At 33.6% G+C, this 11,969-nt stretch overlaps 2 protein-coding genes across 2 annotated transcripts; one reads left to right on the forward strand and one right to left on the reverse strand.

The window, feature by feature from the left end:
• Positions 1 to 1,800: 1,800 nt before the first annotated feature.
• On the forward strand, positions 1,801 to 3,984 carry LOC125849076 (patatin-like protein 3). The gene is made up of 6 exons (XM_049529080.1): positions 1,801 to 2,136; positions 2,385 to 2,566; positions 2,664 to 2,847; positions 2,942 to 3,103; positions 3,188 to 3,490; positions 3,577 to 3,984. The coding sequence occupies exons 1-6, from the start codon at positions 1,951 to 1,953 to the stop codon at positions 3,796 to 3,798; spliced, it is 1,239 nt and encodes a 412-aa protein (XP_049385037.1). The 5' UTR covers positions 1,801 to 1,950; the 3' UTR covers positions 3,799 to 3,984.
• A 172-nt stretch (positions 3,985 to 4,156) lies between these two features.
• On the reverse strand, positions 4,157 to 10,143 carry LOC125849077 (peptidyl-prolyl cis-trans isomerase CYP40-like). The gene is made up of 10 exons (XM_049529081.1): positions 9,785 to 10,143; positions 8,370 to 8,870; positions 7,986 to 8,073; positions 7,839 to 7,891; positions 6,414 to 6,518; positions 5,785 to 5,860; positions 5,074 to 5,111; positions 4,845 to 4,909; positions 4,660 to 4,718; positions 4,157 to 4,486 (listed from the first exon to the last, which is right to left on the reverse strand). Exons 1-8 carry the CDS (start codon positions 9,953 to 9,955, stop codon positions 4,856 to 4,858), a joined length of 1,086 nt encoding a protein of 361 aa, XP_049385038.1. The 5' UTR covers positions 9,956 to 10,143; the 3' UTR covers positions 4,157 to 4,486; positions 4,660 to 4,718; positions 4,845 to 4,855.
• Positions 10,144 to 11,969: the final 1,826 nt, after the last annotated feature.

The following is an 11,969-nucleotide window of genomic DNA, read 5'->3' on the forward strand; positions in this document are numbered from 1 at the left end:
GATTTATGGGCCGTTGTTCAAAAGTTATTGAAAAATTCGCATAGTGTATCATGCATGCATTTTGGTATACAGAAATATGGGCCGTTGTTTAAGGTGTCAATGTTTTAATTTTTAGGCCAATTGTATTTTTAAGTTCCTTTTTTTTCAATTCAAACTTTATGATTTTCATTTTAGTGTTCTGAAATTTAGTTTTTTCAGCTCAAACTATCTTAATTCTCTGAATCATATAATTGAAATATGACAAATATGAAAGCTTATCATAGACATCCAAAAAAATTGGATTGTCAAATTCGAATTTCAGAATCACATGCATCCTGAAGTTTCAATTGTCTTAAAATTAAGCACTAGAATCGAAACATTGTACATGCAAACACTTTTTTCTTGTTTGTGCAAAGAATAAGAATAAACAAAACGAGAACAGAAAAAAAAGGATAAAAAATAAAAGCGTCGATAGCTTCGTTCGATGATTAATTGGATTATCAATCAGCTATAATTGTCCAAGTTGGTATCAAGTGGCCAATGGCTACGTTTAATCATTTGGATATGTCCACACTTATCTAATTGAGGACTTGACTATTTTATGGGTCTAAATATTAAATGAATAAACAGTCCATCATTTTCTCAATTTATAATCAGTCAAAGAGTACGATCTAGTAGTTGGTGTGATCTCTGATTTCATAACGAAAATTATTGAATCTTTATGTTGAGTCTAAATTAAATAATAAAAATATATTTTTAAACAATTTAAAATTTTAAATGAAATAATGACATGTAATTAAATTTCATCGTCATTCATTATCAAAAACGAGTTTTCACTTCATTTTTGAAGTGGTCAATTCCTTCGTTTTCACACGGAGAATTTTTTACTTTTTAGATCTGGTGTAAAAATCAAACTTGGGGGGCTAGAACTTTCTGGTCCCATTTTTTCCCATTTTCTTGTTTGACGCGTTGAGTGAGCAAAAAGTTAGACCATTGGGTTGTTACGTTGTGCCACTACGACGAAAGTTAATGGAGTCAAACTTTTATTATTATATATATATATCTCATGAATGACCAGGCTCTATATTTTAAGATGAATATAATTAAGTTAGAACGAAAATTTTTATCGAACCTGACCACGTTGTAATTATATTGTAAGTATTAAGATTCACAAAGTGAAACAATGTAATTAGTGGGATGTATATGTGAAGTCTAATTCAGAACAAAGAAAAGTAGAAGTGGGATTATAGGTAAACTCCCACTAACTTCCCAAAAGAGATTCGTTTACAGGCAAAATTCGTCCTTATCACTTCAAATAGTACTCTCCCAATATAAGTTCTTGCAATAAATAGGCAGTAAAAATATTTAATTCACGAGCGACCACGTGTTTCGTTTATTTTATTTACATTAAACTAACTCAACTAACATTAATTAAGACTTAAGAGCTTCTATTTATAATAATAAAAATATACAATAGTTAACCATATAATTAAGTGATAAAAATATATATACTAACACATGTACATATCATACATCTATTCTTTTTAGTTATTTTTTATAATAAAAACAATATGATCGTAAATTAAAATAAATATAACAACATAAACGAGGATGAATTTAACGTTTGAAATTCCCCAAAAAAGTCCAAATACAAGAGATAAAAGGTACATAAAGACTCATATTAGTCATAACGATAATGCCAAAACGGGAAGATTAAAATAACATGTGAAAGTAATTAAAATTTCCTCAAAAAAGTAGTCATTCAAAGTAAGGACAAGAGAAAAAGACTTTGATAAAGTCACCTAGCACTATTAAGCAGCCAAGATAGGCAATGGGCTAATATTAGTAGTATAAATACTTGCCTCCGAATCACTAAGTTTTAACTTTCTTTTAACATAACAATACACCTTTCTCCCACTCTCTCTTTCAAATATCAAAACATAAACTTTTTTTGTTAGGTAATAACTCAACATGGGGAGGATGGTTCTTATAGCTGCAGCTATGACTCTTTTTGTGACCCTTCAAGTTTTGCAAGCTCCATTAATGGTTTCTGCCGCTACCAAAGGAAAGACGGTAACTATTTTGAGTATCGATGGAGGTGGTATTAGAGGCGTTATTCCTGGCACCCTTCTTGCCTTCCTTGAATCCAAACTTCAGGTATACCTATGCTACATATTATATACATTATACGTTTTATTTCATATGACAGTATTTCACTATACACTGATCCGTACAAGAAAAAAGAAAGATGTTCAAATATACTAGGAACTTATTATTTTAAGCATGTTTTGACATTTCTAACTGTCCAATTAAAAAGGAAAATGTGTCTTATAAACTGAAACATAAGAAATACTAGTAGATTACGACTTTCTTCTCACATCCTTATGATGAATTTATTTGTGTAGGAACTTGATGGACCAAATGCAAGACTTGCAGATTACTTCGATGTAGTAGCAGGAACAAGCACAGGCGGATTAGTAACAACTATGCTTACTGCTCCTAACAAGGATAATCGTCCTTTATATCAAGCAAAGGACATTTCCAATTTCTACATGGAACATGGCCCTCAAATTTTTCCTCAAAGCAGGTTAACAACAGTGAATTAATTACTCAAAGAGTTTGTTGTTTCTTTCTAATTTTATGCTTTAATACTGAAGGCAAGTGTTTAATTATGTATGATTCAGGCGTAACAGCTTTGTGAGAAGGGTCACAAATTTGTTTGGAGGACCAAAGTATGATGGCAAATACTTGACAACAATTATTAATTCAATATTAGGCAATCTTACAATGAAGCAAACGTTGACTAATACAGTCATACCTACTTTTGATATCAAACGTCTTCAACCAATTATCTTCAGTACTGCTGATGTAAACCTCTATCCTAACAACATTCTTTATCTTAATATTATATTATATAGTTTCTTCTTATTTAATATAATTATTCGAATTAATTTGTCTACAGGCAAAAGCAAATCTCTCAAAGAATGCTCAATTATCAGACGTTTGCCTTAGTACCTCAGCCGCACCTACTTATTTCCCAGTGCACAGTTTTGAGACTAAGGATGCTCAAGGGAAAACACGTACGTTTGATCTTGTCGATGGAGGTGTAGCTGCAAATAATCCAGTGAGTAGTCACACAAGTTAAATTTTTATATCTTATTCTTTTTGAAATATCAATATTGACACAAAGATTTTGACTCTTTCTTAGACCTTGATGGCAATAACATACGTTTCAAAACAAATCATGACGGGTAACTTTCAATACGAGGGTATGAAGAATATGGACTGCAAGAAAATGTTGGTTCTGTCGTTGGGCACGGGTATAGGCAAGCAGGAAGAGAAGTATAATGCTACAGTGGCTTCCAGATGGGGGATGTTAGGTTGGGTGTACAACAATGGTGCCACTCCTTTGATAGATATCTATGGTGATGCAAGTGCTGATATGGTAGACATACATGTTTCCACCATGTTTCAGACCCTTGGTAGTGAGAAGAACTACATCAGAATTCAGGTAAAAATGACCCAACTTTTCTTAGTATTTTCAAAATACATGATGAAAATAAATCAGCTAACGCTTTTCTGGTTTGATTGGTACAGGATGACAATTTGACAGGGGAGGCTGCATCTATGGATATTGCAACAACAGAAAACATGGAGACACTAGTACAAATTGGTAATGATCTATTGAAGAAGCCAATTTCAAGGGTCAACTTAGAAACAGGCCGATACGAACCAGTTGTTGGGGAAGGCACCAACGAAGCTGCTATAGTCCGCTTTGCTCAGTTGCTTTCAGAGGAAAGGAAGCTCCGAATAAACTAAGGAAATACTTGTAGAATTTTTCACACAATTTGTTGGACGATTAGAAGATTAGTTTGTATTCTTTTACATTTCAATAGTTAAGCGCCTAAATAGTAGACCATGTTGTAATATGAGAATAAATATCCCAAGAGGAAAATAAAATTTATGTAATTGTTCTGTTTTTTTCTCATAAACACCTATCAACTATCAACTGTTGTTTCATTAAGGTGTCATGTACTCAAATCTGCTCTGGCTCGCACATCACAGGAGCCTAGTGCACGAATGGATTCATGCAAAATAGCACAATTGAATTGCAGCTGCTAGTAAGTCCACGGGAAGATAAAAACGAATCCAGGAAACTGACTTTGTACTAAAAATATTGCACATCAAGAGGTTAAAAATATTGAGTAAGCTGAGACAAAGGACTTTGCGGAAGCCACAGATAACCAAGTTTGGGGCATCCATATCATTATATTATAAAATGGAAAGATACTTTATCCTGCATTAAGTTCCCTTTCACTTTCTGTACAAAACACGTTGAGGTATATTCAGTGCTATATATTTTGTATTCAACAGAAGAATGCCCACTAAGCAGAATTAAAAGTCAAGTCAGAAATCGGCTCAAACTTTGATAACCACAGTTAGTTTTTGTACTCTATGAGAAGTTGAGAACAAATCCTTCGTTTTTGTACTCCATAAGAAGCAAATCCTGCAAGAACTCAAAATGTAGAAAGGAAAAAAAAGATCAATGAGATGGAAGTATATACAAGAAATTGATGTACCAAACTACCAAGGTTTCTATTACTCCTACAAGATAAGACATAACAGATTGATCTGACAGGCTAAAATAGAGAGAAAGAAGATGACGTGGGCGCAAAATACCTGATTCTAGCTGTTTTGAGGCCCAAAAGTTAACCTGACCACTATACTTCTATTGTGAACTGTGCCAAAAGATTCAACTAACAAGTATTAGTAACAGCCAGCATTTGATATCTCAGAGCACCATAAATTTTGGATAATGAAAAAATATGATTGCAGGTTGAAATTTGAAGAAGAGTTCAGCATACCACTGGAAATTTTACTGAAACATTTTAGCATAACCCTTCTTCTCCTGCTCTAGTTTATAAGCAATCTGTCATAATTGTTAACAAATTAGAGAACATGTAGTTTTTGAAACTACAGAACGTGTATTTTTTGAGAAGGAAAATTAGAAAACATGTATTATGTTCATATACTTGAAATTGCAAAAGGAAGTGAAGATGTTGGATCAAATATTTTGATTTGATAATGACTAACCTTCTTCATTGCAGCAGCCAGCTCCTTCTTTATCCCCCCTGAAAGTAAAATGTAAGAAAAAGTTCCCAGGGCTGATACTCAAGACTAGAGGTGAATAATATTATTTCCTTTACAACAACAACAACAACATACCCAGTGAAATCCCACTATGTGGGGTCTGGGGAGGGTAGAGTGTACGCAGACCTTGCCACTACCTCGTGGAGGTAGAGAGGCATTATATTCGTACAAAATATAACCAGTCAAACAGAGTTTAATGTGAACTTTTATGAGGGTAGGGAGTTTGGGTTGGTGCGAAGTGTACCACACTTTGGGTACAAATCGGAAATTCCAGTGAAAACTCTATGAGTATCTCTGAGTCTTTTATATAATCAGTTTAGGCAAAACATAATGAACACGCTTTTTCAACTGCTACTTCTCCTTTTATGGATTAAAAGTTCCATTGCCGGATGAAAAGGACTTCTATATGCAAGTTTGGATATCCAAGTTACCAAGCCTGAGATTCACAGCTAAAGACAGCAACCTTGTTTGGCTCCAAGAGAATCATCTAATACAACTTAGAGTATACAGGTAGCCAGGAAATAATGCAGAAAAAGGTAAAAAGGAACGGCAGCACATGCATTAATCAATGAAGAAAAATATACTCTTTATACTTCAACGTTTGCCAGAGTTTCTTTCCTTAAAATGTCAAAGATGAAATTGTACGTCACTAACCATTGTTTGGCTCTAACTGCAGCGCCTTCTTAAAACTTTCAGCCGCTGCATCTATAGCATTCATTGCCATATATACCTGAAATAGAGAAAACGATGGTTCAATGTTTTGGATATGTATAATACCCCGTATAGTGAAGTATGAAGACAATAAGGTATAAATGAATCAGTAATCCTACACCATCAAGTAAATATTTTAGAACCGTGGTGTCCGGCCCGCTAGCGCACACCTTGACTAATTCAATAGGATACCAACTGCCTCCCACCAAGGCAAGTACCGGGTAACTCTATCTATCACGGCTTGGACAGATGTGAAAAAAATTATCTAGTCTTTTTGCCTTCTTTGGGATTCAAAGAATATAAGAGATATATTGCTATGACCAAACGCTTGTAAGTTATGGAAGATGAAGATCGGAAAGTACATTGTAAGTTATTCTTTACCCTCAGACTTCTAAGACCAAGAACACTGAGGAGAATGATGTTACAGGTGCTTTTTATCATAATATTGCGGTTGTGCAGTAGATCATTCTATATGCTATTCACTGTTCACTGCCCTTCAACAAATCAAGTCAGGCTTTCTTTTGTTCAGGAAATCTAACCGCTTGAACTATATTATAGCTCAACACACCAACCTGGCCTTGGCGGTAAAAAGCTTTGACATTGTCTTCTCCATCATAAATTGCATCATTAGCATCTATCAATGCTCCAGTTAGATCTCCTAACTTCAGTTTACAGGCCTGAACAAAAATGTTAAGATTATTTTGCGGAGCAAAAGAAAAGGAAATGCTACATAGTCCAGAATCAAGAACAAAGTCTAAATATGTATATGTGATCAGTCTGAATATCCACAGTAATTAGAAAATCAATGAGTAAAAATTCCATAGTACTTAAAATGAACAATGAAGAAGTTCCAAGGCATCACATAAAGAAGAAAAAAAAGTTGAAGGCATTTCAAAAATATATAACTTATGGAAATAATTAAATGCTCTTCAATGCTAAGTTACTCGGACTCGGGTGTCTGACACGGGTGCAGATCTGCATGTCGGATACTTCATGATCTGATTTTTAAGATTTGGGGATATGGATCTAGATACGGTACGGGTGCAGGGACACGGCAAAAAAAAAACTAAAAATCTAAAAATATACAAAAATATGAGACATTGTGGAAACTTATAATGTACCGTCGAAAGGACCTGGTTTAACTTTGATTCAATAATACTCTATTTTAAGTCGAAATTATTTCATTTAAAAAATACTCTACTTATGATTTTATTTTTGAAAGAAGACTCCAGGGACTTGGTCTCACTCATGTTATGGACCATTATCCATGTCCAAATATATAACCAAATTTAGCCCAACATTCAAAACCATGACCGACCCAGCCCACACCCTATTTCTCCAAACCCCACGTTCCCCTCTTCTCCATTCACGTATAGAACAAAGCAGCCAGTGAAACAAAACCCTAGTTCAGTTCCAAAACGGTGCTGCATCCCTTCTCTCTCACAAATTCATACACCAATGTGTGCTTAGCACAAGAGCTTTGATACCATGCGAAGATTCTAGAAACTCCTCGACGGTATATTACTCTAATTTATCAAGAAAAAACCTTCAAAGGACTAGTATGAATCACTATATAGTCCGATCTATTCAAATCTTTACTTTGAGATATCAAAATTTCAATTTCTTCTCTAAATTGTTGGTCAACACACCAGATCTCGTTTGACCGGATCCGACACAGATCCCACACTCTTACGTGCGGCACCGATTTTTCGGTGTCCGAGTAACTTAGCTTCAATGTATATAGACATTGATGGCGAAAATGTATAGACTAAAACAAGGTTATTTATTAGTATTTATTTATATGGAAGAAACATTAACAAAGCTGATTTCTTCAGGAAAGTTATTACATCCTCAGGATATGTTCTACATAAAGCTAAGGAGAGGGACTAGTTCTTATATTATGTAACTGAAAGTCCTACTAAGGCCTACAATATTCTAACAGAAAGAAAATCATTACGTAAAACCAAATGGTTGCAAGAGAATTTAGGAGAACTTACAGAACTATTTGCAAGTATCTGGGACTTTGTCTTCCTCAAATACTCGCTTTTTACTGTATAATGAGGCAAATAATTCCTTCAGACAGATGTCCTAGTTATGAGAAAGCTAATCAGATAGTCATTTAAAGCTGCAATTAGAAAATTCACCTTCATCAATGTCTTCCTTTTCCCAGCATAAGTCGGTATAACGAACAGCCTTCCTGTACTTTCTGATAGCCATCTTATAGTCTTCCTTCTGTCCATGACAAATACGAAGATGATATACAATCACATTTTGAAATAGATAAAATGTGCAACTAAGTCTAAGCCCATGGATGAAAAACAACAGAAAAGTGGAGAAGAAATGGTGTTACATTGTTTGCTCTCACTCTCTTTCATTTTATTTATTTAGTTAGTTTTTGCAGTAGATCTTATTTTATGTAAAGAACAAGCTATCAATCCAAGCTTACTTTTGGAAACATATATGTGTGAACTTATACAATAACACAAGGTATACTTGAAACAAACAGGAAATATCCATTAATCTAGTACCTTGAAATGTTCATTGCCAAAGGCTTTGATACAGTCAACAACATTTATCCACCAAGCAACCTCGTCTGGTTTCACGTCAAGGTCTATTGGCCAATCAGGGTAAGTATCACCATCTTTAAAGAAGTTAGTTGTGCCATCATCTACACCCTCTGGAATTTCTCCACAGTCCTCTATTATCACAGGAAGATCAGGAAAACCATTTTCACTTGTTTTAATATGTTCAATTACACGAATCATCCCCAAACCCCTGATTACTCGTCCAAATACAACATTCTTTCCATCTAGAACATGTGTTTGAGAAGCAGTGATGAAAAATTGAGACCCATTTGTATTTGGACCAGAATTAGCCATAGAAAGCATCCCTTTTCTTTCATGTTTGAGTTTAAAATTTTCATCTTCAAATGTCAAGCCATAAATTGATTCCCCACCACTGCCGTTTCCAGCAGAAATGTCCCCGCCTTGTAACATAAAGCCTCTGATGACATGATGAAAACAAGAACCCTGCATAAGAAGCAAACAATATTATAATGAATGGAACAAAAAGCTAAAGGGAAAGGTAAAAATGGACAGTCACATACAGAGAATCAATTTATTTGGGTCACTAAAAAAATAGATTTAGATAGGATAGAGCATGAAGTAACAGAGACAGTTGCTTTAGAGGTTCAGATAATTCCAGAACATACACCCAAAATTCATGCTGTGTTGGAACTGTAGTATTATTCTAAGCAATCACTCCTCATTCTCCCTTATTATATCATCATTGGCATTAGAGTGTTTGACAATTCCAGAATATCATATCATATAACCAAACTGAATTGAAGGACGATGATTCATTCCCCGCCCAAGGAGAGAACCGTTTCCATATGTGCAACCCGACTTACTTTCATGAAATTTGAGAGAAGAGCCCCATTCTCCTTTATCCTTTCCTAAGATTAAAAGTAAATTCACATATACTACTTCCCTGTTCAACTGTAAAATAACGCGAAGAAACAAAAGAACAGCAAAAACATTCCACCCCTACTGGCACAAGAAGATCAGAGTTTATGACATGATTCGTAAACATCAAACAGAGTGAATCGTACTGCTATTTTCAAGTAAAATAGTATTGAAGTCTTAACAAACATCAACTCGTACAATAGGATCACATGCATTCAATACACCCAAAAACTGAAAAGGTGGGAACTAATATACAGCCAAAAACTACTACAAGTCTACAAATAAGCCTCAATTCCTTAACTAGTTGGGATTTGACTTCATGAATCATCTATCTGACCATATACATTCCTCAACTAGGTCTATTTCATTAAAAAACTCAACTATTCATGTGTTGAAGAGAAAAAACACAAATGCACAAACATATTAAAGGACGCAGAAACTATTTACGCGTAGACAAATAGAGAAAACGGAATAAAAACCTTGAAATGGAGGGGAACACCGGTGTTAGGGCCAATGCCTTTCTCACCAGTACAAAGAGCCCTGAAATTTTCAACGGTTTTAGGAACAATGTCTTTGTAAAGTTCAATCACCATTCTTCCTTCAAGCTCTCCACCAAGGCTTATGTCCAAATAGCATCTCGGATTCGCCATTTTCTCTTAGACTCGAAAAACGCTTCAATGGAAAAAAACGGAAACCCTTTGAGTTTTTGAAGGAGCAGTTTATGCTACAGTACGCGGTGGACAGCATGCGATTTTCCTGTTTCTGTCAATATCTGTGGACTGGTAGAGTGTGGAGGATCATTTTGGACAGCTATGGGCTGAAACAAGCCCATGGGCCCACTACGACCTACTAAGCCCAGTCTCCTTCCGTGATGACAGCTGTCCCTTTGTCAGTACAATAGCGCCAAATATAGTCTGCTTTTTGTTGTATTCTGTCGCTGAATAAAATTTCGCATCCTATGCGAAAAAAATACTTGTTGAGAAGAATTATTTTTGCAAATTTTTATTTGTTTGCGCTAATGTTAAAAAATTGAATTTGAAAATTACGAAAAAGATTTGGAAAATAAATATCATAAAAATAAGAAAAATATTTTTTTATATAAATAGGAATTTTTTTTCATAAATGATATTTAAACTTTATTATCTTCTGGATTGTCTAATCCTCACCAAATTTGAACCCCTACTCTCCGCCCTATTTCATCCGTTAGATTTATATAAATATTTTTTATTTATTTATCAATATATTATAAAAAACAAATAAGAAAGTTGCTTGTTTTTTCAAATATTTTTAATTAAGGTATTTTTCATAGTACAAAACATTTCCTTAATTCACGGGAAATAGAAAGAAAGAAAGAAAAAACTGCACTTAGCTCCACCAGTCCACAGCGACAACAATAGAAACAACATTTAATAAGGGATGTTATCTGACACTATCTAATAAAATATTTCATTTTTCATGTGTAAAATAGTTTACTCCCTCTGAGAAGGATTTCCCTTTTTCTTCTTTTCGGAGCCGACAACATTTTAAATTAATACGAAATAAATATTAATTTGGGACATAGAATTGAGTTTTTGGCTAAAATTATCCTGAAGTATGACTTAACCTAAAGTATATCCTTGTGTTATATAAATGAACAAAAAATATCATTGCATTATTCAAAAAGTTGTAAGATTCATCCTTATATTTTTTTTTTTTAAGAAACTCACGCCACCAACAAAAAAAAATGTGTCAAGTTGAATAAATATATGTACACATGGGTTAAGCTAGTCAAGTTGGGCGATCTTTCTAAATTTTAGAAATTGAGGGTTTAAATCATATTCAGACAAAATATTTTAAAATTCTAAATAATCTTTGTAAAAAGTATGGCCAAATACAACTCCAATTTAAAAAATTTCAAATAAAGTAATTATTTTTTTTTATTTTCATAACTAAATGCCTATGTAATTTCACTAAATTTCCAATATTTATGTACATTGTATAAAATATGAATTGCATTGTATATAACGTACATACGTACTAAATATTTTATTAAAGAAAATCTCTAAATAGTTGGGCATAATATTTTTAGAATGATTTTTTTTACATAATCTTTCTAACCATCGGAACCTAATGTATAAATATTTCAAGACTTATGTATTGTTCAAGTCAATTTACTTGATGATGCAAAAAACATATAAACTAACAACACACAAAATTTAAATTTTGAGAATGAAAGATTTATTTCCTATTTATATCCTTATTCTTTTTAGGTAACTTTGATCTTTTCGTCGTGGCTAAAACATGACCAAATTAAAAAATATTTTTTTATTGGTTCAATCAGTTTCTTAACAAAAATAGACTGAAGGATGATTCTTGTTATTTTTTGGATAGTATGGGGATGTTTTTTGCTCACTTAGATAATATAAGGATGCATATTAGATTTGAGTCATAGTTTAAAGATGATTTTAGCCAAAAACTCAATAGAAGTCTATTAACATCGCAATTTATTTTTTTAAGCTCAACTTGGATAGAATGAACTTAAAATTGAACTGCAATAACTGATCAAAATCTTTTGCGTAAAAGTCGTTGTGCTAAAGAGGGGACAAAGGAGATTAACTCAAGTGAGGTGCCATTATTTGTAACTAGTATTCGTTCCTGACCAATGCTTTTATTATCCTCTTTGTC

This window comes from Solanum stenotomum, chromosome 12 (genome assembly GCF_019186545.1).
Source record: "Solanum stenotomum isolate F172 chromosome 12, ASM1918654v1, whole genome shotgun sequence".
Lineage (NCBI taxonomy): Eukaryota > Viridiplantae > Streptophyta > Magnoliopsida > Solanales > Solanaceae > Solanum > Solanum stenotomum.

Coding starts and splice junctions, on each gene's coding strand:
- LOC125849076 (XM_049529080.1), top strand. CDS start 1,951: ATGGGGAGGATGGTTCTTATAGCTGCAGCTATGACTCTTTTTGTGACC. Junction 3,104..3,187: donor GTGTAGCTGCAAATAATCCA/GTGAGTAGTCAC, acceptor ACTCTTTCTTAG/ACCTTGATGGCAATAACATA. Junction 3,491..3,576: donor AGAACTACATCAGAATTCAG/GTAAAAATGACC, acceptor TGATTGGTACAG/GATGACAATTTGACAGGGGA.
- LOC125849077 (XM_049529081.1), bottom strand. CDS start 9,955: ATGGCGAATCCGAGATGCTATTTGGACATAAGCCTTGGTGGAGAGCTT. Junction 8,871..9,784: donor GTGTTCCCCTCCATTTCAAG/GTTTTTATTCCG, acceptor CTTCTTATGCAG/GGTTCTTGTTTTCATCATGT. Junction 7,892..7,985: donor AAAGGAAGACATTGATGAAG/GTGAATTTTCTA, acceptor CTCATTATACAG/TAAAAAGCGAGTATTTGAGG.